This window comes from Manis pentadactyla, chromosome 6 (assembly GCF_030020395.1).
Source record: "Manis pentadactyla isolate mManPen7 chromosome 6, mManPen7.hap1, whole genome shotgun sequence".
Classification (NCBI taxonomy): Eukaryota; Metazoa; Chordata; class Mammalia; order Pholidota; family Manidae; genus Manis; species Manis pentadactyla.
The window spans coordinates 40844540-40867831 of NC_080024.1; the positions used below are offsets into that span (position 1 = coordinate 40844540).

General features: G+C 36.1%; 1 protein-coding gene across 5 annotated transcripts in view; it reads right to left on the reverse strand.

The window, feature by feature from the left end:
• DNAH7 (dynein axonemal heavy chain 7) overlaps positions 1-23292 on the reverse strand; it is a 224646-nt gene that overhangs the window by 132508 nt on the left and 68846 nt on the right. For all 5 annotated transcript variants that reach the window (XM_057503726.1, XM_036927893.2, XM_036927891.2 and 2 more), the window contains 8 exons: positions 21911-22079; positions 19187-19289; positions 18942-19069; positions 11983-12195; positions 8541-8639; positions 4475-4723; positions 2418-2567; positions 3-185 (listed from right to left, as the gene is read on the reverse strand). In XM_057503726.1, the coding sequence (XP_057359709.1) occupies positions 3-185; positions 2418-2567; positions 4475-4723; positions 8541-8639; positions 11983-12195; positions 18942-19069; positions 19187-19289; positions 21911-22079 (1294 nt within the window). The remainder of the gene's footprint in view (positions 1-2; positions 186-2417; positions 2568-4474; positions 4724-8540; positions 8640-11982; positions 12196-18941; positions 19070-19186; positions 19290-21910; positions 22080-23292) is intronic.

Here is a 23292-nt window from a genome sequence, read left to right on the forward strand (position 1 = left end):
ACAGTGGCAGGAGAAGCAACTTCTAAATCCATTGGTTCAAAAATAAGATTCATTTGTGGTGACATCTGAATAATCTCACCACTCATCAGACATAGCTTTTTGTTGTCATCCAGCACAGTATTCATATTCTCAATCCATACTGCATCTACTGGCCCATCAAAAATTAACCATTTTCTATCTGGGGTCTGGTGAATAAGGGGAAAAAAATGAAATAATGATAATGAAAGGAAACAGCTCGATAGCATGATTTCATAATTTAAAAATGTAACTCCTAAAATTAATTTATCTTGAAAATGTAAAGGCATCTTTTGAATAAGTGTTTATGTGTGTGTGTATTCATGTGTGTATATACGGTCATTATAGAACCCTGTATATGCCACGCACAAGACAGAAAAATACAGCATCTTTTCCTAAGATTCCATCTTCTCCAGTTTCTGAACTCTTATATAACATGTTTTACAAAGTACTATAAGTAAGAAATTATAATTGCCAGGGAAAACAGAATTTTCATTTGGATTATCTAACTCCTTATAGTATTGTGTACACACAGATAGATTACTCATGTCAATTACTCTGGTCAATTACTTCTTTCCTCCACTGAATGAATGAATTCACATATATACACACCTCTTCTTGGGCTGAATTGTCTCGTGGTGATACAGGACATTAATATCAATATAATATTCACAATCCCACACTGACAAATATGAATATATTTGCACATTTTCTGGAATACAGTAAATGCTCCATAAATATTAAGAAGTAGCCAGGTATTAGCCAAGCCAGGGAGTACAAAAGCTGACTCTTCTTTCCAGATCCTTATGAATCAGCCTTTTTGTGCACACAGACGATGCTTTGGTTCACCTTCAGCAAATGTGAATTCAAGTTGAAGCAGTGAAGGATGTGAATCCATCTTAACACATTCTCAGGACTTGCAACCAATTGCACTACCGTACAAGACAGTGGGCCTGCCGTGGGGTCAGGCCACCCACACCCACACTCCTCAGCAGCCAGCTCTGGCTGCACTCAGAAAGTAAGGAGGAGCCCATATCTCAGAGATGACCTGGAGGTCAACTTTTACTCTTCCTGGTGGCTTCCCATCCCTGGGGCTCTTCACTTTGGGAAACACTGCATGTAATGGTGAAATACTGGGTTTCCCATCACTTGTCATTTGTCTTTAATATCTACCTGCAATATGACTTTGATTAGCTACTTAACCTCTCTGAGACTCAGTATTTGCAGGACAAAGCTTCCTGGAAAATGTAATGTAATCTATATAACGGAGTATAAAATGGGAGATATCACATGATTATTTCTGTATACTGTGACTGCATACATTATCTTGAGACTTCATATGTTAATCTGGGTCAGAGTGCATCCACTGTGACAAGAGAAGACCCGAGAAGTCAATGGTTGCAGACCTCTGTCTGCCCTGCCTGTGCCTCATAATTACTTTTATCCTTGACATTACTAGTAAAGCCTAATACTGGGCAAGATCTCTGCCCTATGAGAGCCAATCCTTGTGTTACTCACTGTCCAAGATCCTTCAGTGGGTAAGAACAGAGATGAGATTTTTATGTTTTTCTAGTCATTACAATGACTCATAAATCATGATCAGCTGGGTCCTTAAGTGAGTAAAAAGCACCAAATTTAGGTTGTATGGTAGTCAGAATAAAGGAAGCAATTATATAAAATTAAAAGATTCAACCAATAAATTAAATGCCTCCAGTGTAGGCCCCTTTTCCTTTAAGACCAGCTTTAGCCAACTGTCACCTACGTGATCATACTGGATGGAGAGCCTGCTGACATATGGCAACCAAGTTAATATTTATTGGTCTGTGGACACTTTGTAAGAGTTGGCGGCAGTCACACGGCACCATCTAGGGAAGCACCCGCTCCCATTCACGTCGTCAGCAGCTGGCACATCCCTTGCCTCTCGTGCTTTCACAGGCAACCCATTCTTTTCCAAACACGCTAGAGGTAAAAGTGTTAGAACTTTAAGGCAACGTTTTGCAAAGGTTTGCAATTTCTCTCTAAGCACTTAAGTACATCAGAGGCAGCAGTCCCAGGGGAGCAACGGCAGGACAATACGGAAGCAGAGGATGGATCCCATCCTTCAGCTGCTCCCCTTCCTGGGTCAGTTAGCCTGAAAACAGAGAACCAGAAATACTTCCCCCATCCTCTTGTCTCCTCCCCTCTGTTCTGTACACACCAGGGCAAAGGTGCGGGTGGCGTGGACTCTGCCATTGTTGTTAGTTGTAGCACTGTTCTTCACTGATACACTGCCAGACTACCCATTAATGTGTTTAAAGTATATACATTGAGCCACGACATGTTTGAAGCAACTGAAAACAAATCAGTAATTGGTCAGAAAGAATTATCTTACCAAATATGCATGTAAAAGTCTGGGTACTTACCGCTGAAGAAGCAAATGCTCTAAAACTGACAGCAAGGATTCCATCGGACCACTCGTGGGACACAACATCAAACTGTCCATACAGTTGACCCATGGTGACAGACTTAGGGTTTAAAACAGTAATCTGAACCTTATTTTCTTCCATTAACCCCTTATTGGGAAAAGAAAAACCCATTTATTTATGTAGAAGGATATTGTATTTATTCACAGAAAACATGATTATGCAGAAAATCCTAAAGACTACAAAGAAACTACCTGAAGGGGTGTATTTATCAAGGTTCCAGCATACATGTAAAACAACTGTATTTTCTATATAACACCAGTGAACAACTAAAAAATAAAAATTTTTAAATACCACTTACTATAGTATTTAAACACTCAACTCTTAGAAAAAAATGAGCAAATATTGTGCAAGATCTATAAATCTAAAACTTGCACAAAATGGGGGTTGGCAAATATTTTTGTAAAAGTTTAGATAGTAAACATTACATATAGGCTTTGCAGTTTACATTTGGTGCATCACATATTCATCTTTTCTTTCCTTTTTTTTTTAACAAACCTTAAAAAATGTTAAAACTATTCTAAGTTCATTGGCATTACAAAAACAGGCTTTGGGCCAAATTTGGTCCATGGGCTATAACTGGCTGACTCCTGCTACAAAACATCTTCTGGGAGAGAATTAAAAGATCTAAATATAGGGAAATACGTACCATTCTCACAAAGTAGAAAAGTTAATATTGGCGAGTTGTCAGTATTGACCAGAACTTGGAAAGCTGGTGTATGGAATTATGCAAGAGATATTAATACCCTTGGGTCATAGGCTTTTTTATGTTTTTGATTAACAGGGCTTATATTTTTTAGAGTAACTTTAGGTTTACAGAAAAATTGAGAACTACAGAGATTCACATATATTCCTTCTGGGCACCCCCTGTCACCCCCACACAGTTACCCGTATTATTAAAGTCTTGCATTGGTGTGTCCATTGTTGTGACTGATGGACTGAAATTAACATATTATTATTAATTAAAGACCATGGTTTACATTAACTTTCACTCTTTGTATTTTACATTCTATGGGTTTGGCCAAATGGATAATATCATGTATCCATCCTTACAGTATCATACAGGATAGTTTCAGTACCTAAAAATCCACGGTGCTCCACCTATTCATAATCTTTCCTTTTCATATATAACAACATGACAAGTTCAACTCTTCCCAACACTGCCTTCCACCCGCTACCTCCACAACTTGGGATATAAACTATCTAACTGAAGAAAAGATGTGGGAGTAAAAGCATGAAGCAGTAAGACAAGCTCAAGGTCTTTGCTGTCTTCTCCATGCCGAGTTAAGAAGAGGACAGCAATGTGTCATCTTAAATTCAGAAGTATGGGAAACCTCTAGGATAAAATTGCTGCAGCCAAAGCAGTTTTTGTCCCAAATGCAGCAAAGCTAGTGAGACTTCACAATGAAGATATGATTACAAACCCCGTATAGGCCGCAAACATTGAAATATGTGAAGCAAAAACTATTCGAAGTACAAAGAGAAGTAGACAGAAAGGCAGTATTAGTTGGAGAATTTACAACAGTCTCATTGCTTTAGCATATCAAAGCAGACCAAATTGTGATTTGTAGGTCAGGAATTTTGAATAATATAATAATTATTATTATGCACATGTACCTGTGTATGTATTATCTAATACACACACATTTCAATTCATATCACTGGCAGTCAGTAATAAATCAAACCACCCAGAAAATAAAATACACTCTCTGAAAAGTATGAAAAGAAAACCATTGGTTTATTTTTCACAGTTTTAGACTTTTTCTACATAGAACACATATTAACTTTATAATTTAAAAAATTTTAAAGAAAAAGTTGAAAGGCAAATCTGTGGCATACTCCTTATGATGGACTTGCTACTTGCTTCATATTACTTCTCTAACTGTATCTTCTCTGACTCATTTCTTTTCATGGTTATAAATAGCTGCATTAAAGCATACTTTCTATTTTGCACAAAGCTGATTATAAATAAATTAATGCATTAATAACACACTTACCTTTTCACATATATCATTTAATGCTCCAGCTAAGACACGATATGCACTGGTTTTTCCTCCAAATGGTTCTCCAACAATCATAAAACCATGACGTACAATCATCATCTCATATATTTGAAGAATCTTCTCAGAAAAGAATCCGGTCATTTGCAAATTCATGGAGTCACAGTTGTCTTTGATAGCTACTAGCAAATCATTGTAGTCTGGTTTTGGTAACTTCACTCCAGGAAACAAATCTGAAGTAATTCCCTGATGATAGATGATTTAGGGATTTACATTATATAAGTTCTCTCTCTGTATATATGTATGTTTACATATATGTGCACATATGTGTGTATATACATACATATACATACACATACAAATATGTTTCTCTATTCTCATATTTAATATTGATAGAAACAGAGCCATTAAATAATAGCTCAATAGTATTTTTAATAGCTATATAGAGGTATGATTAATACACAATGAACTATATATATTTAAAGTGCACAATTTGATAAGTGAAACCATCAACTCGGTCAAGATAACATCTTCATCAGTCCCAAAAGTTTCCTTGTAACTTGTTACAAGCCTCCCTCCCTCCCCTTCTTGCCACCTCCTACCTCCATCCCCAGGTGACCACTGATTTGTTTTCTGTTACTATTTTTATATGTATTGTGTAAAATTTAATACAGATGAAATTAACCATTATGTGTACTACTTTTTTTGGGTCTGGCTTCTATCAGGTGGCATCAAGATTTGGAAATTCATGTGTCACAGCATGTATCAATAGTTCACTGTATTGAAGTATTCCATTGTATTGAAGTTCCACAGTTTTTAGATTCATTCCTCTGCTGATGGATATTTTCTTTCTTTCTAGTTTTTGACTAATACAAATAAAGCTGCCATGAACATTTGTACAACTCTGTATGGACAACTGTTTTCATTTCTCTTGGGTGAATACTGAGGAGAGGAATACCTGGAATACCTGGAGAATACGGTGGTCATGTGTTTAACATTTTAGGAAACTACCTGCTTTCCAAAGTGGTTGCATTATTTTACATTCCCCCCAGCAGTATATGAGGATTCCAATATTTGATATGGTTAGTCTTTTTTATTTTAGCCATACTAATAGGTGTGTAACAGTATCTTACTGTGGCTTCAGTTTGCATTTCCTAATGACTAGCATTTTTGCATGTGCTTATTTACCATATGTATATATTCTTTAGTGAGGTGCCTGTTCAAATCTTTTGCCTATTCTTAACTGGTTTATTCTCTTAATGGTAAGCTTTGACCATTCTTTAAATATGCTGCATACAAATCCATCATATATCTAATTTGCAAATATTCTTCCTAGTCTGAAAATTCTTTCATTCTTTTACTAGTGTCTTTCAAAGAGTAAACTTTTAATTTTGAGAGTCTGCTTTATCAATTGTTTTATGCATTGTGCTTTTGGTGTCGTATTTAAGAAATTTTTGCCCAATCCAAAATCACAAGGGATTTCTCCTGTTTTCCTCTAGAAATTTTATAATTTTACAATATTATTAAGTTAAAAAGTTGGAGGATGAATGCTGATTTCAAAGCTTATTATAAAGACAGTGTCACACTAGTATAAAGATAGAAAAATGTATCAATAAAACTGGATAGGAAACCCAGAAATAGATCCTACACACAAACAATTCATTCTCAACAAAGCGACAAAGACAATTTAGCAGATACTAGATGAGATAGTTTTCAACAAATGATGTTAGAAAACCTGGATTTGCCAAAATAATTAACTCAAGCCATACCTCATATATTTAAAAATTAGTTCAAAGGTATTTTAATCATTGTAGTGGGTAGTATTTTCACCGGCTTATTGTCCTTCACAAACTCATGTCCTCTCAGCACCTCAGATTGTGACCTTATTTGGAAAAAAGGACCATTGCAGATATAATCAGATAAGTTAAGATGAGGTCATATTGGGTCCTAAATCCAATGATTGGTGTTTTTATAGGAGAAAGAGGAGGATTCAGATACAAAGACACAAAGGGAAGAATGCTGTGTAATAATGGAGGCAGAGATTGGAGTAATGCCAAGCGAAGCCAAAGAACATCAAGGGTTGCCAGTAGCCAACAGGAGATGAGAAAGAAGGTGTCTTTCCTAAGCCTTCAGTAGGATCCAGCACCTTGATTTCAGAGTTACAGGAGAGAATAAGTTTCTGTGTTTTTAAGCCACCAAGTTTGGGGTGCTTTGTGTGGAAGTTAAAGGAAACAGATACAATTATGCAATTATGTGATTGGAAAGCAATATCATTCCACATTTAGTGTACATATGAATATATAAAGTTAATTTCATGGTCTAAGAAACATTACTTTATAAGCTGCTAAGGCTAATTTATAAGTATTACAGCAACCTATGTGACAAATATGACTTCTTTTCACTCTGAAGGGAAAAGTAAACATTAAGAACTGCAAAATGTGAAAGCATACATTCAAGCTGTACTTCAGAATTTATGAATTACCAGTTTAATTACCCCTGCATTTAATTATTTAAATATTGTTATGGAGAAACTGGTATCAGTTCATCAAAGCAGTAAGTTTCCTCACAGCAAAGGAGAGATAAAGACCATGCAGGAGAATGGTTAAGAGCACACTGCAGCCTTGCTGAGGCGGAAACCCCCTCCCCCGTGTACTGCAGTACATGGTACTTAGCCCTCTGGGCCTCGGTCACCTCTGTAAAACAGGGACAGGGAGAGCAGCTGCCCCCCTGGCTCACTATGAGCATGAAGTGATTATTTTAAAGCCCTGACAAAATAGTGCCTGGTCCACAGTAAGTGCATAGTGTTTGTTAAATAAACAAAAATATCTTCTTAGATTATTCCATTTATGGTTACCCTCTAAAGAAGAGGACAACTCCAGACATATTTGTCATTCAGTGGTTCTCAGCCATGACCAGTTCCCCTCACTCTCCCACCACATAGAACTGAAAATATGTTGTCTTTTCATTGTCACAGTGACAGAGGTCCAGAGACACCTGGTGGGGTTCGGGGGGCAGAGACGCCAAATGGTCTGCTGTGCATGGGACAGTCTATTACAACAAGGAATTGTCCTAATTAAGAATGGCAATTATGACCCATTTGTGAAATATTGCTCCACACATATTCGCTGAATGAATATACAACTGCATGAGGATGTATCTGGAGAGGTAGTTTTTTCCACTCTATAAAAAATACCCATATATAAATAAATAATGCTCTTATTCCTGGAAAATCTATACAGTCTACTAGTACCAAGGAAAATGAAGAAACATTTTAGGAAGAAAATCTGAACCTATTCCTTGTAGATTTGTTTTATACAATACTTGCACTGCCAGCTGTGAATACTAAGGAAAGCCCCATTCAGAATGATAACATAGGGGTGCTTTGGATAGCTAATGACACAGGACCACACTACGGGGCAGGGTCGTTCCCCACCCCCACCCCCACCCCCACACAGACAGTTGTAACTTTGGTCTTTACACATGGGAAACTAACTGCCTGTACTTCAAGCAGTGGCAATTAGAAGGCCCTGGCCCCAATTTCTTCCGAGAAAAGAATGACATCAAATGGTAATACTGAAACTTTTCACCATAATCTTAAATTGCTTATCTTATATTATCCTGAAGGAACAATTTCATAAAAACAGTTTCATAAAAGTCATTGCACTCTTTCAAAGAAATTAAGCTTGTAAAATAATTTCCTCAATCACTAATTTAATACATATTTACTAAATACCTATTCTATGCAAGGGATTCAGTGCACCTTAGACCTGTTACTTTCCTTCCCATTCTAGAGCAATTTACAAGCAAACATATTTTGTGACTTTTGTGAGCTCATTATATTTTGCTTCCCAGTCCCAAAAGAGAGAGAGTATTACTAAATAATCCTAAGTTGTTGAAAGTCATCCAAAACAACAAGGCTAGCTAAATACACTTCAAATAAAATATGGGATGGCACATATCATTTTTTATATTGGAAGCATCTTGCAGGGAGTTGTAAACTTGGACCTTCAATAAACACATTATTTTAAGAGTTTTGATACATTAGAATAATGAATGTTCTTACCTCAAAAAGTGGCAAATCATGGGACAAAAACTTTGGCAGATTTACATCAATAATAGATCTAAGCAGCAAAATTTCTTCATTTTCATTTGGATATTTAAGCTGAAAGAAAATGTACTCCTGATGATATTTGCATCTACTGACTGCACACCCTGTTTGCTCTCTTATACACAAGCACACAGGCCCAAGGAACAACTTAAACCCAGGCTAAATTGTTGTTTTTACTTATTCACTGAACTGGATTATTAATTTTAGAAACCAACATTTATACTAGATAAATTTTATACTAGTGTATAATGAAAACCTGGGGTGAACTACCTTTTCACAGATGTTCAGGGTAAAAAACTATTGGCCGTGAATTCAATATAGTTTGAGAGCTGCACTGCCTCTGTACTAGGTAAGGGCTTGTTTGCTCTGTGCATGCAAGAGCAGCAGTGGGTTAAGTGAAAATCATTAAAAGTTGGCAATCATTTTTAAAAGATACATTTAAATTTTAAAAATATAAACATCCACTCATTTGCCCACATTTTGAAGCCAAGGCTTTTCTCTGAGTGTAGAATTCTGCACCATTTTTCTTATAAAAAACACATCAATAATGCATCATCTGCTCTGTTTTGATGTATAATGTTTTTTTTTTTTTAGTTTTTCATATTGAGGTACATACCATAAAATGCACAAGGCTTAGTGTACAGCCTGATGAAGTTTGACATATATACACACTTCTCTACTTTCCAGAATAAAATATCAAACATTCCAATCTCCCCCAACTTCACTTATTTCACTCATCCCCCACTCCTCTCACCTATGGCAACCACCAGTCTGTTCTCTGTGAGTTTATTTTGATTTTGTTTGTTCATTTGTTTTGTTTTAGATTCCACATATAAATAAAATCATATGGTTTTTGTTTCTCTGACTTATTTCACTTAGTGTAATACCCTCTAGGTCCAACCACATTGTTGCAAATGGCAAGATTTCATTCAGTTTTACAGCTGAATAATATCCCATTGTATATAGGTCACTACATCTTCTTTATCCATTCCTCTACCAATGGACGCTTAGGTTGTTTCCATATTTTGGTTGTTGTTAATAATGCTGCAATAAACACAGAAGTTCATATATCTTGTCAAATTAGTGAGTTTGTTTTCTTCAGCTGAATTCCCATAAGTGGAATTTCTGGGCCAAATGGCATTTCTATTTTTAGTTGTTTGAGGAACCTCCAACTCGCTTTCCATAGTGGCTGCCCCAACTTGTAATCCCACCAGCAATGCTGAAGGTTCCATTTTCTCCACATCCTCGACAACAATTGTTATTTCTTGTCTTGCTGATACTAGCCATTCTAACTGGTGAGAGGTGGTATCTTATTGTGGTTTTGATTTGCATTTCCCTGATGGTTAGTGACATTGAGCATCTTTTCATGTGCCTGTTGGCCATCTGCAAGTATTTTCTGGTGAAATGTCTATTCAGGTCCTCTGCCCACTTTTTAATTGAAAACAATTTTTTTTTGGATCATTTGTTTTAAAGGGGATCGTGCTTTTTGAGATACTTGTGATACTAAGTGTAGCATCCTTATCAATTTTTAAGATTTTTTTAGTCTTATATACTTTTCTTATCCACACTTGAGACAGTTTTTTAGCATTTCATCTACACTGAATCTTTCTTAAACAATGGACTTAGTTTTCATAAAAAGAAAACTCTTATTTTCATGTTCACATATCATCAGTTTCATTGACATTTAATAAATGATGTAGAGACAGTACCATGTCCAACTGGTTTCAGAAAATTCAAGGAACAAGCAAACTGACTGGGTAGGAACATAGCTCATCCGGTAGAAAAGGAGAGGGCAGGGCAGTCCTGCAATGCTGGCTACCTGCAAGCAGGGGCGTGTGTTTGTGTTCCACGGAGTGAAGAGGGCTGGTTAATATGCTGTCATTCAAGTAGAGAGTGTTTTAGAAAACTTACATTACATTCCAAAACAGTGTGGTAATCCCAAAGTTTACCAAAAATCTGACTGAACTGTGACTTGTTGCTCATAGGTTCATGTAATTCACAAAAATCTAAATTCAGAATTATATCTCCCAACTTCAATACTTTACTCCACATCTCATTCCAAAGTCTCTCCTGCCATCATGCAATTTTACAGAACCCTTTTGCTTTTCTCTGGAATCTTTCTGCCTAATAAATTCCATGTCCCTATTTAACTGGCTTTAACCTTACAAGTTAGTGACACCTGGTAGTCAAGTTCAGATGTCTCTGAGTCACTATTGCTCCCGATGCTAAGACTAGTCCTGCTCATATGGACTCTGTCTTTCTTTGGATCAATCTAACCACACAAATACGATAAATTATGAAATGTCAGAAGTCTGTTTTGTTATTTTAGAGGCTATTATTTTAAAGCAAATGTTTATTTCTTGATGTAATGGAAACAAACTTTAAAATATTCATGCCAACACATTCAACAATTCTGAATTAGCTTTTGAAAAGAATGACAGGATTCATTTGCTATGTAACTTTAATAGCTCAGTTCCATAGTCAAGATGTCAGTGATGACACATGCTAGGACAATGCATTATCTTTCCCACTATCTGACTACAATGTAAACATACCAGGTTAATACAAATTGTTGCTTCTGGTTGCATCTGTTTATTGCAAAAAAACCCACAATGACTTTAAGTCATATTGGTCTAATGTGAAATAGAGTACCACCACTATGTATGAGAATTCTTGGTACCATTATTATAGAAGATAAAAATGTATGCCATTGTTCTTAATCATGTAGGATATATTTTAAATTCTTTATCTTCTACAAATCATGAGCATGAAAATTTTATAAACTTCAAGGTCATATTTTGCATTTTGCTGTTAACCACAGCCTATCTTGCTTGCTTTGAAAAAGAACTAATGTACTTGTATTTCAGGATTCTATAAAATACCTTCAAAGAAAAGTTATCCAAGTCTTAAAATATTTGGGTTTTTCATCTATGTAGTTATGATTTATACCATTTTAAGATGCAAATATTATATTGCAAATCTAATACTGCTAGTCTATAGTTGGCTGCAACTGTGTAATTATATTGAGTGACAATGGTTAGGGACTTTTGTATATATTTATCAACTATACACTGGAATAATTCTAAAGCTATACATATTTACATAGACTGAAAGCCTTCAAAAATTTTGCAGCAGCCAGAAATTACATTTCTTGGTAGTACTTAGTTTCATATATTTGAAATTATAGAAGAGAACACAAATCACTAAAAATTGTCTAAGGTTTTTACAAATCATAAAATTTCTCTTTTTTAAGTGTGCAAATAATAATTTTTTAATATAACAACTGCATTTTTTTCAGTTGATGAAACCTACCAGGTATTGGAACTCTTTGGAGAAACATGGTCCTGAGATTTATAAATAGGAAGTTTATGAGAAAGAAACAACTTGAGTTCTCTACCTTTAGGTTCCCAGCAGCGGTGAGCACTGACTTCACAGCCCTCATGCCATAGTCATAGTGATGCTGCGATGACAGCTGCTCTGAACACAAGCGATACGTAGCCACAATTTTTACTGACAGTGGCCGAGCTGTGACAAACCCACAGGAGTACAGGACTATTTCGGCAATCATGGCATAGTCAGGCACCATCATTGCTACCGTCCGAAAGAGAGCCTATGGGTGTGGAGAAAGTGTGCTTTTATGAAGACAATCATGAAGATAATCTTACTCTTTATTTCACAACGTATTACAGCTTCTATAGTGGTTAATCGTTTTTCTGCAACATTAAATTACAATGTCCAAATAATGTAGATAAAAACACTTAATTTAAAAAACTGGTTTCTTTTTATTGTTATATAATAAGTCATTAACTTTTTGTTATAGATTTTTTTTCTTAAATTATGTTTTAAGGATACTTTCAGATTTCTGTCATACTTGGATATTATTAATTCACATAGATGTTGAGGATCAGTTATGTTCTATTCTTCTAGAGAAGTGACAGGTTACAGGGAAAAAGCATCAGACTCTACTGGGATGTCCAAAATCCAGGTTTCGCATCAGGGCTCATGAGAAAGTGCCCAGTGTTGGGAGACTGGGCTTCCAGTGAGGTTCTCTCACTATCTAACTAATTGTATGAACTGGAGCTAATCAAGGAACCCCTAATAAAAAGGTCATGGTAGGTGAGTGATATGTTTTGAGATGTTTCTAACCTTTGGAGTCTGCAGTCACCCTGGGAGTCTTTCACCAAGCAAAATAAAGAGGAGAAAAAGATGGAAATAAACTCATGGTTAATCATTATTAGATATAAATCAATTTTATAAACTGTGAAAATATTTTTTCTAATGGTATTTTAAATATTGTGGGACAAATATATGTCATCTGATGATAAATAAATAGGAAACTGAATCAATTTTAAAGGAATAAATAAGAAATTTTCATGTGATTCCATGACAGCCCCCCACTATCTTTAGGAAATGACCTAAATCTTCAAAATCTTCAGCAAAAAAAGAAAAGGAAAGAAAATTTAAGTTTAGAATGTTAGTATGTGTCATATCTTACTTCAATAGCTCACACATTAGAGCATGACTTTGTACTAAACAGGGAAAATAATACAATTCTAGAAAAATGACAATTGTATTCGGATAATGAATGACAATCATAGTGAATAACAATTGTATTCAGATAGTTCATAAATACTCTCTGGGAATTCATTCAGTTACTTAAAACACAAGGCAGAAAGAAAATAAGAACATTTTGCTTAAGTGATCTGTTAGGAACAAAAAAAAGATTTGCATCAAGAAAAATTCTTTCAGTGTGTTTTGTTAATTACTACTAGAGTTGTTAGTAATGCTATTTTATCAATAAGATTACCATTAAAGAAAGGGAAAAATAAAATGTTAAAAATTTTCTGCTTGGGCAAATAATTTGGAACAGAGAATTGTAAGCAAGTGCTCTCAACAACTACACACCTGGGGAAAAAAGAGGGTAAAGGAATTACTATTCAGATAGTACCTCTTTGAAAGGATAGATTTTCTCAACAACTGTATTTTTGAATGAATAAGAGAGAGAATGAATGAATGGTCAGTGGGGCAATGGCTAGGTTAGGGTGATACAGTCTTTCTGCAATGGTACACATTGCTACTCATTTAGGGCCAACAAACAGATCTGTGTGTTGGAGGTGTCCCTCTGAACACCCCAGATGGTCATTTCACAAATTTCTGTTCACATTCTCTTAACACTATTAGCAATATGGTTGTGGAGTACCATGAAACAGATGTATGGGTGGCCAAGAGAACATAAACTAGTTTCAAGGAGTTATCATGATGTTCTGTTTAATAGGAGTCTGCCTCCAAAGACTTAATGGTGATTCTTATTTATCACAGAGAAAAGCATGCTGGCCAAAATATTTTTTCAGGCCTTTTATGGTAGTGGGTATTCTAATTCAATGGTTCTCAGACAGAGTGTGAAATACTGATATTGATATGGTTTGACTTGGGATGTGACAGAAGTAATTTGTTAGTAATAGCATAAAGTTTAAGTGTAATTTAGTGTTTTTTAAAAAAATTAGGTTGGATTCTGGCTTAATCAATAACATACTTTATTAAGTGTAAAGAAAAGGAGGGGGAATGTATAAATAGAGGTAACAGGCCAAAGCTTGAGTAAATCCTAGTATATGGAATCAGTGTGAGCATTACGCCCCATATTTATTTCAGCAGAAATAAATGACTGAGAATAGCTATTTCACTGCTTCTGCCCTACCTGGTAGATGGAGGAGGGATTATGTATACTCCCTAGAGTGTGCTTTGAAAGGACTGCATTTTGGAACAAACAAACAATTGCAAAACTCAAGCAATAACTTCTTACCATTTATCTCTTAGCAATTGGAAATAGATTTTTTAAATCTTGGAACTGTTGAGGAATGAGATAAGTTTTAGTTGAGTGAAATGGAGTATTCAGGATTTATTTCACTTTCCTCCATAAGGGGGTTTCATGTTACATACCCTTTGTAAAGCTATGTATCTGGTTATTGGCTTTGTGACTTTAAAAGATCTTGAATACACCTATTTTACCATGACTTTTAACGTTTATTCTGAAATAATCATTGAGTATTGATTCTTCATAGTAGTAATAATATTAAATATAGCTTCTCTAAAATGGAGATGTGTTTAAGAAACTGCTCTATTTTGCAGGTTTTATCTAGATGTACAGGATATTACAATGGGACTCTTCCTCAGGATATGATACATATTGGGTGCCAAAGTATGATCTACTAAATATGGAAAATTTACAAATAAAATATACACAGTTCTTAAACTGCACCTTTACTTGTAGATCATAAAATATTTGAGAGTATAAGTAAGGTGGGAGGATTTGTGAAAAGACTTCCACTAAAGGGAGCTTTTCTTAGGCTATGAATCTCCATACCACCCCCAGTTGCCCCCAAGCTTGGTGAGAGATTGATAGGTATCCCCATATTGGGGCTGCTATAGATTGATGTCTATAAGCAAAGCAAAAGTGGCCTGTGGCAGCAGGATCCACGTGGCCTTCAGTCCCAGAGTTTGTAGGGACAAAGGTGAATGACATATACACAGTAAAGGAAAGAGAGAATCAAGCTGGAGCCACTTGAAATCCTGCCAAAGACCCTCTCTGGTAAAATGAGAGCTCTCCAACAGTGAAGTCTGCATGGACTCCCCCACCAGAGAGCCAGGCAGAGGGGAGGGAATGTCAACTGGAGAAGCAGAATCCATCACCCAAGTCTGAGGAGTCACAGTGGAGAGACCTAACAGAGGAGTCCTGGGAGAAGTCATGGACATGTGCAGGACAGAGAGACTCAGCCATAAACCTCTGCCAGCAGCAGGGGCTGTACTCCAAAGGTCATAGCTGAATGGTATGTATGTTTAGTGGTTCACTGCTGACTTAAAGGATGAGTTTGAATTTGTCTGGCAGGAAAGTGGTGGTTTAGCAGAACACTGGAGAGAAGGCAACCAGCACGTGTGTGCAAAGGCATGGGGCCTTCAGTGGTTAGGGAGGCCCTGTGTGACAGACAGAGGCCAGGAGATGGCAGGACAAATGCAACTGGGTCCTAATGTCAAGGCTCTTGTCTTATCAGGCCAAGAAATCTGAACTTTTTTCTGTAGGCAAAAAAGGAGTCCATGGCTTTTTTTAGGTCTGGAAGTTATATAACCTAGATATCTTCTGATGACACTGGTAGCATTATAATGAGGAATTCATTATAGTGTTTTTCAGTGTGGAAAAGATTGGTGACAAGTGAGCCATGGCAATAAAACAGGCAAGGGAAGACTGAAGAGGGGTGAAGCAAGGTATGGCAGTGGGGCTGCTCAGGAGCAGCAGGGACTATGGGACTCCAGGGAAATCTGATCCCTGGTTTTGGTGACTGGATGAACCACTGGGTAAAGAAGAAGGAAGCTTCAAGGATGACTCCAAAGACTGGTAACAACATTCTGGGGCCTCAGCAGGCTGTTTTTCTTTCTTTCTTTTTAGGAAGATAAATCTCTTTCATTTCAGACTGAGACACTTTTTCAAAATTGTTAGGTATGTCCATATAATACTTGAAAACAGATGTTCAGTAGCAGCTTTAACCAAGAAGACAGCACAACAGGAGAAGCAACAATAAAAAAGCAATCAGAATTTGAGAGCAGCTTTTCCTACTTTAGTAGAAGGAAAATACATTACCCCAAGAAACACAAGGTGAATATTTTGATACCATTTCAGCATGCACCATAAATAAAACCATGCAAAAGTCTGTATAGATTCAACCAATAATGGTCCCAGATTTTTATAAGTAGCTACACACAGATTTTGCCTTTACAAATGTTTATGTAGTCAGATTGGTCCTAATGAAAGAAAGAAAAACATGAGTGAATGAAAGAGCTGTTGTACAAAGAGCTTTCCAAATGTAAATCACAATGAAAAGTTGCAAATGCTTCTTTTGATAAAGAGGATTTACCACTTTTTATTTTTAATCATACCTTCTTGCACTAAGGCAAAGTACTAGGACATCTCATCTAAAACATAAAAGTGCAAAAATACTTGGTAGCAACTAGTGGTATCAAAAGTCTTTGGTGGAGGCAAAACTGGACAGCTACATGTAAGAGAATGAAACTGGATCATTTTCTAACCCCATACACAAAAGTAAATTCGAAATGGATCAAAGACCTGAATGTAAGTCATGAAACCATAAAACTCTTAGAAAAAAACATAGGCAAAAATCTCTTGGACATAAACATGAGCGACTTCTTCATGAACATATCTGCCCAGGCAAGGGAAACAAAAGCAAAAATGAACAAGTGGGACTATATCAAGCTGAAAAGCTTCTGTACAGCAAAGGACAACATCAATAGAACAAAAAGGTATCCTACAGTATGGGAGAATATATTCATAAACAACAGATCTGATAAAGGGTTGACATCCAAAATATATAAAGAGCTCATATACCTCAACAAACAAAAACCGAACAATCCAATTAAAAAATGGGCAGAGGGGCTGAACAGACAGTTCTCCAAAGAAGAAATTCAGATGGCCAACAGCACATGAAAAGATGCTCCACATCACTAGTCATCAGCAATATGCAAATTAAAACCACAATGAGATATCACCACACACCAGTAAGGATCACCACCATCCAAAAGATAAATAACAACAAATGTTGGCAAGGTTGTGGAGAAAGGGGAACCCTCCTACACTGCTGGTGGGAATGTAAATTAGTTCAACCATTGTGGAAAGCAGTATGGAGGTTCCTCAAAAAGCTTAAAACAGAAATACCATTTGACCCAGGAATCCCACTTCTAGGAATTTACCCTAAGAATGCAGCAGCCCAATTTGAAAAAGACAGATGCACCCCTATGTTTATCGCTGCACTATTTACAATAGCCAAGAAATGGTAGCAACCTAAGTGTCCATCAGTAGATGAATGGATAAAGAAGATGTGGTACATATGCTCAATGGAATATTATTCAGCCATAAGAAGAAAACAAATCCTACCATTTGCAACAACATGGATGGAGCTAGAGGGTATTATGCTCAGTGAAATAAGCCAGGCGGAGAATGACAAGTACCAAATGATTTCACTCATACGTGGAATATAAGAACAAAAGAAAAACTGAGGGAACAAAATAGCAGCAGAATCACAGAACCCAAGAATGGACTAACAGTTGCCAAAGGGAAAGGGACTGGGGAGGATGGGTGGGAAAGGAGGGAGAAGTGGGGGTAAGAATAAAGGGGGCCTTACGATTAGCATGTATAGTGGGGGGGGCACAGGGAGGGCTGTGCAACACAGAGAAGACAAGTAGTGATTCTACCGCATCTTACTATGCTGATGGACAGTGACTAATGCAGTATGTAGGGGGGACTTGGTGAAGGGGGGAGTCTAGTAAACATAATGTTCCTCATGTAATTGTAGATTAATGATACCAAAAAATAAAGAAAAAAAAAGGTCTTTGGTGGAAAAGAAAAATGCCTCAACTTGTCTGAGAAGCTGTCAGTCTAAACATGTGAACAGTGGGAGGAAGGTAGGGTTTAGAATCAGAAGACTTGGTTCTGGACCTGCAATTACCACTGCATTATTCTTCATCAACTTTCTCAGTGAATTAGCCACACACAGGCAACTCACCAGGAAAGGTTATAAAATGCCTACCAAAGAAGTGAGAAAAATCTCATGACTAAAAATGAAAGGGGTTTTTTTCAGTGAAAATTCTAGTCTATTCAATTAGCAAAGTGTTTTGTTCTTTTTACAAAAAGAAAAATAGAGCGAGAATTGAAAATTGATATGATTTGGGATATAAATTGTTTCAACTTCTGTTGGAAGGCAATTTAGCAACACAGCTCTTGGTTCTATGACTCCACCCAAGGAAAAGTTTAAATTTTAAATATTTACCTGAAGAAATATTTTAAAGAAATTTCTAAATATAGAAAAAAGCCTTCAGTAAAGGAAAACTAAAAACAACCCAAATGTTCAACAATAAGACATAGTTCAGTAAATTTATCTACAGTTTGAATTGTGTTTATAAAGATAGGAAAATGCTCATACTACTAACTTGACAAAAAAACACCAAGTATACACAATTTGTCTGATTTCAGCATTTAAAATGAACACTTTTTTTTGAGGCATTTAAAATTGGGGGATAAAATATAGTAAACAGTAGAATGGGTACCCTTTTCAATGCTTGCTATTATTTTCTAATTTTCTACAATCGCTCTTTCTTTTTGAAATTTCATCTGGTTTGCATATTTTCTAAAGGCAAAGCTTACAAATTATTTTCTAAAATAATGTTCTAAAATATAATGTCTAAAAGCAAGTATTTTGCATAAAACTCAAGTAGAGCCTATTCTTTCTTTTTACATATTAACTTTGTAAGTTACAGAAAGGAAATAGGTGATATAATTGCCTCTTCTAAAAATACCTTCAGATTATCTGGCAGTTCTGATCGCCCAGCATACCCAGGGTTCATTGTTATGAAGACAGCACATGTGGGGTCAAGTTTTAGTTCAGTTCCTTCAAACACTAATGTATCAGCACCTGCATTAATACCTGTGGGTAATCAAGAATGAAATGACTTAGCAATTCTACATATAAATGTGACTTGTGCCGTTCATTACCTCCCATAATTCTGTTTTCACATAATGCAAAGACAAACTAGTGTATTACCTCTTTGGATAGTAAGAATTTGTTGAGCAACCACAGACAGTACTTCCAAATCAATTCTGTTGAACTCATCAAAGCAAGCCCAGGCTCCACAAGATAACAGTCCCTGAGAGAAAAGAGTAATGAAATTTTTCAATTTTATCTGATTGAATATTTCATTGAAATGTTGCATTTTCACCTGATCTTTTCAAGGATTTAATATCCTATCAGGGAAATTGCTTATTCACCTTTATCTTTTTAAGAAGGCTTATTTTTTATTACAGTTCACTGTTCTGCATGAATAAAGAGTTGACCAATTGGAAAGTTTTCCAATTGATATATATATATATATATATGTTTTACTTTCTATACATATTTTGGCATTTAGATGTATACCTGTAATTTCAAAGGCATTCTTACTTTTTATTTACAAGTTGATTTTATTTGCTTTTTCCACATAGACTCTATCAAATGAATTGCAACAATTCTCTAATTAAATGACTTCTGTTGCCACTGAAATGACTCTGTGGTCTGAGCACCTTAACAGTCAACTAACATGGTTTGAGGCCCTAGTTTGCAATCTTCACTCACAACTACCTCACAAATATGTGCCATCTGGTCATAAGGAAAAACCCAAAAATCAAACTCAAGTAGATCAGTCCAAATTCAGATTTATTTAAAAAAAAATCAATTCAACAAATATTTATTGAATGTACATCCTATAGCTTGTATATTTATGTATGTGTGTCTCACTGAGTACCTGGTAGTGCAGGCATGATGAATGGCACTTTGTACATATCTTTTAAATAAGGAAATGAAGGCTATATCATGCAAGAGGCTGAGTAATCAGTACATGGCCACACAGCTAAGAGTGGCTGACCTTGGATTTGTAGACAGTGCAATCTACTGAACCACAGTGGATTAAATATGAACTCCATACATGTCAAAAAATTGTATATTTTCAATATTTAGAGATGACTGTGACTTTGATCTCTATACATGATATAATAAAATGATGAGAAATCACAGAGAACAGAATGCTATGAATCTACATATTCAGTTATATGGATTGTGAGGTTCTTGACATTAAGATCCATGTCTTTTTAATTTTGCACCCCCATTATTCAGCATGTTCCTAACAGTGTCCATATAATCAATAATTGTCAATAAGCAAATTTAATGCTATGTGTATGAATCTATATCAAAGAATTAAGAATGTCATTATATAGATTCAAAACTGAGTAGCACACACCAGACTTTTCTTTAGACATTTAGGAATATAATGGCTATTCAAACTTCATATAGAATCTTTGAGTTAATATTTCTTTGTTAAATAATAATCACAAGTTTGTACATCATTACAAAAGATGTTTAAAATGCTAACTGGTCATTCAAATCTTTTGATGTTTTATTTATGATACTTTATACTTTTTACTCCTTTTCTATTGTTTCAGCATAACAAATGTAGAGACTTTCTATATATTCCAAATCTGCTATCAAGTGACCAGGCCATATTTCAGCCAGGAACAGTTTACTGCCTGGGAAAGGATTAGTATATTCTTTTTTATTAATTTGGTTATTTTTTTTAATGTTAACTTTTTCTGGGGAAACTTTAGAAAAGCCAGGATTGCAGAATCTTTAAAATGTACTTTGAAAATTATAGAAAACAAATAAAACTCATAATCCCAAGTAGATAATTTTGTGTTCAATTGTACCACCTAACATTTTAAGGAATAACAGGCTATAGCAACAAAGTGCTAAAATGGCCAGATGTTCACAGTATTAGGCAGAAAGACAGAAATGAGCGGGATGAAAAGGAGAAAGGGCCCCCCAAAGATGACTCAGGGGGTTGATCAGATAGAGCCAGAAAGCCAGAAATGACTCAGAGAGTTAATCAAATGAAGCCACAGGGTCCAAGAGTGACTCAGGAAATGCCCAGGGTCTCCCTAGATAAGAAACATCAGAAGCACAGGCACAGCACAGCCCCTGTCCCCATCTCACCAATCAGAAGAAGCCCAGAAACCTGTCAGCTGTCAATCAAGGACCTCTCTGCCCTGCCAAAACCACATAAAAGAAGCTTTAGAATAAGCACCCGGTCCTGTCTCACCTTAGGCAGGCCCGCTCTGTTACTCTGTGCAGTGTATTAAACCTTACTTTGCTTTATTTACTTGGTCTCTCCTCTCACTATACCTGACTTCCCTGCAAAACCAACCCAAGTTCCTTCTTCCTAACAATAGATTTAAAGACAAAGACTTTATATCTTTAATTTCCCCTTTTGCAATCTTACAGACTCATAAGAGTGGGAATCTGACTCAAAATAAGGAAAAAACAAAACAAAGATTTCAAGTTGACCAGAAACGATTAACTAGAATGTATCTATAAAAGTAAATTATTGAATCATAATTTGTTAATAACAAGATACAGATTTACGAAGTCTTTAGATTCCCACAGTCTTTATACAATGTAGAAGCTCTCAAATTTGTAGTTGCCCAAGGTATTCAAGGGACACGACACACTCCTGTCAGTAACACTGAACTATTACAGCAGGGACTGAAGAAGGAGGTGGAGCTCCTTCTCAAATAAGCTTTTGATACAACCCTACTTCTCTTGAGAATTATTGAGAAAGTACTTTCATTTGAACTTTGCTTAAGCTGCAATAACTCTTTTACTTGCATTGTTATGTTTCATTATAAGTAACCTTCATCTCTCAGCAGTTATACTTTAAAGAAATGAGGAGTCAATTCAAACCTTAAAGAACTTTCCTAAAGCCAGATAATCCAATCCATCAGAGCAATTGAAAACAACACATTGTTTGGCTATAGCTTTTGCTAAATCTTTGGTAGTTTCAGTCTTTCCAGTGCCAGCTGGCCCCTCAGGGGCTCCTCCAAGGTGCAGGTGAAGGGCTCCAAATAAGGTTCTGAAACATAAGAAGAAAGCTTTGGAGAACAATATGATTTTCTTCAAATACATTCTGAAAAGAGGAAAAGTTTAAACTGAGAACCAATTTTCCACTTCAGTAATGTCTTACTTCCCGCTAACCTCTGAAAATCCTTGTGCATTACTTTGTTATTATGAATATGACAAAAATCAGGAAAAAATCACTTTTGAAATTCAATACTAACTCCTGGCCAATATGGAGAATTCAGCTGATCCTTAACCACCCACTTCCCCTACTGCAAATATGGAAATACTACATACAAGAAAACAAATAATAATTTTTGAAAAACATAGTCTTTTTTGAAAGAATGAAGAGGTAATCACCAATGAAAATAGAATGCAAAGCTTGAAAAGTCATTAGGTGCTAAAGCTAGAAGAGGCACATACTGTTTGGGGATCTGCATCTAAACACAAGTGCATTCATGTCCCCACAGAAGAGAAAATAAGTTGTTAAAACTGAGTAAGGTGAGATGCTAGAATAGAGTCACATGTATAAACCTAGATGCTTTGAAAAGCTGCTTGTCTCTAATTGGGAACTAAAAATTACTCCAGTAATCTACTCATAAGAGACAAAGAAGAGTCAGAAGAGACTGAAGCAGAGACAGGAAGCTCACCTTTCCTGCAGGGCCCAATGAGAAGTCTACATGGTTCATGAGGGGTGGGGCCCAAATTTATATCAGGCAGCGGCACATGAACCCACACTGAGAAATTAGCATTAAAATTTTCTTCTGGACCACAGAAAACCCTAGAGCCCTCCTCAGATAAATGTGACATTGCTCCACATGGACACCTCCACAGCTGAGAATATGTAAGACTATCTGGGGAAACAACCCCTACTAAAATGTGCTCACAGTTAAAACTGGAGAGAGGTCAAAGAGTCAGACATGTAGTGGCAAAGGCAGATGGACAAACCTCTGGGAGGGTTACTGAATACCTGACATTCTGCCTCCTTTGGTATTTTGGTGGTTTGTTCAACAAGGTTTTAAATAAAAAGCAACAGATGTCAGAAAATTTTGAGGAAGAAAAGGAGCCACTTTCATAAAAGAGGCAGATTGAAATGCAGTAATGATTAATATGATCACTGAACTTTTAAAAACTCAGTGAACAAATTAAATACCAGAGTGAATATAAAGAAATGGAATTATGCACTAGAAGATTAAATATGAGGAAATCACCCAGGGAGATACAGAGAT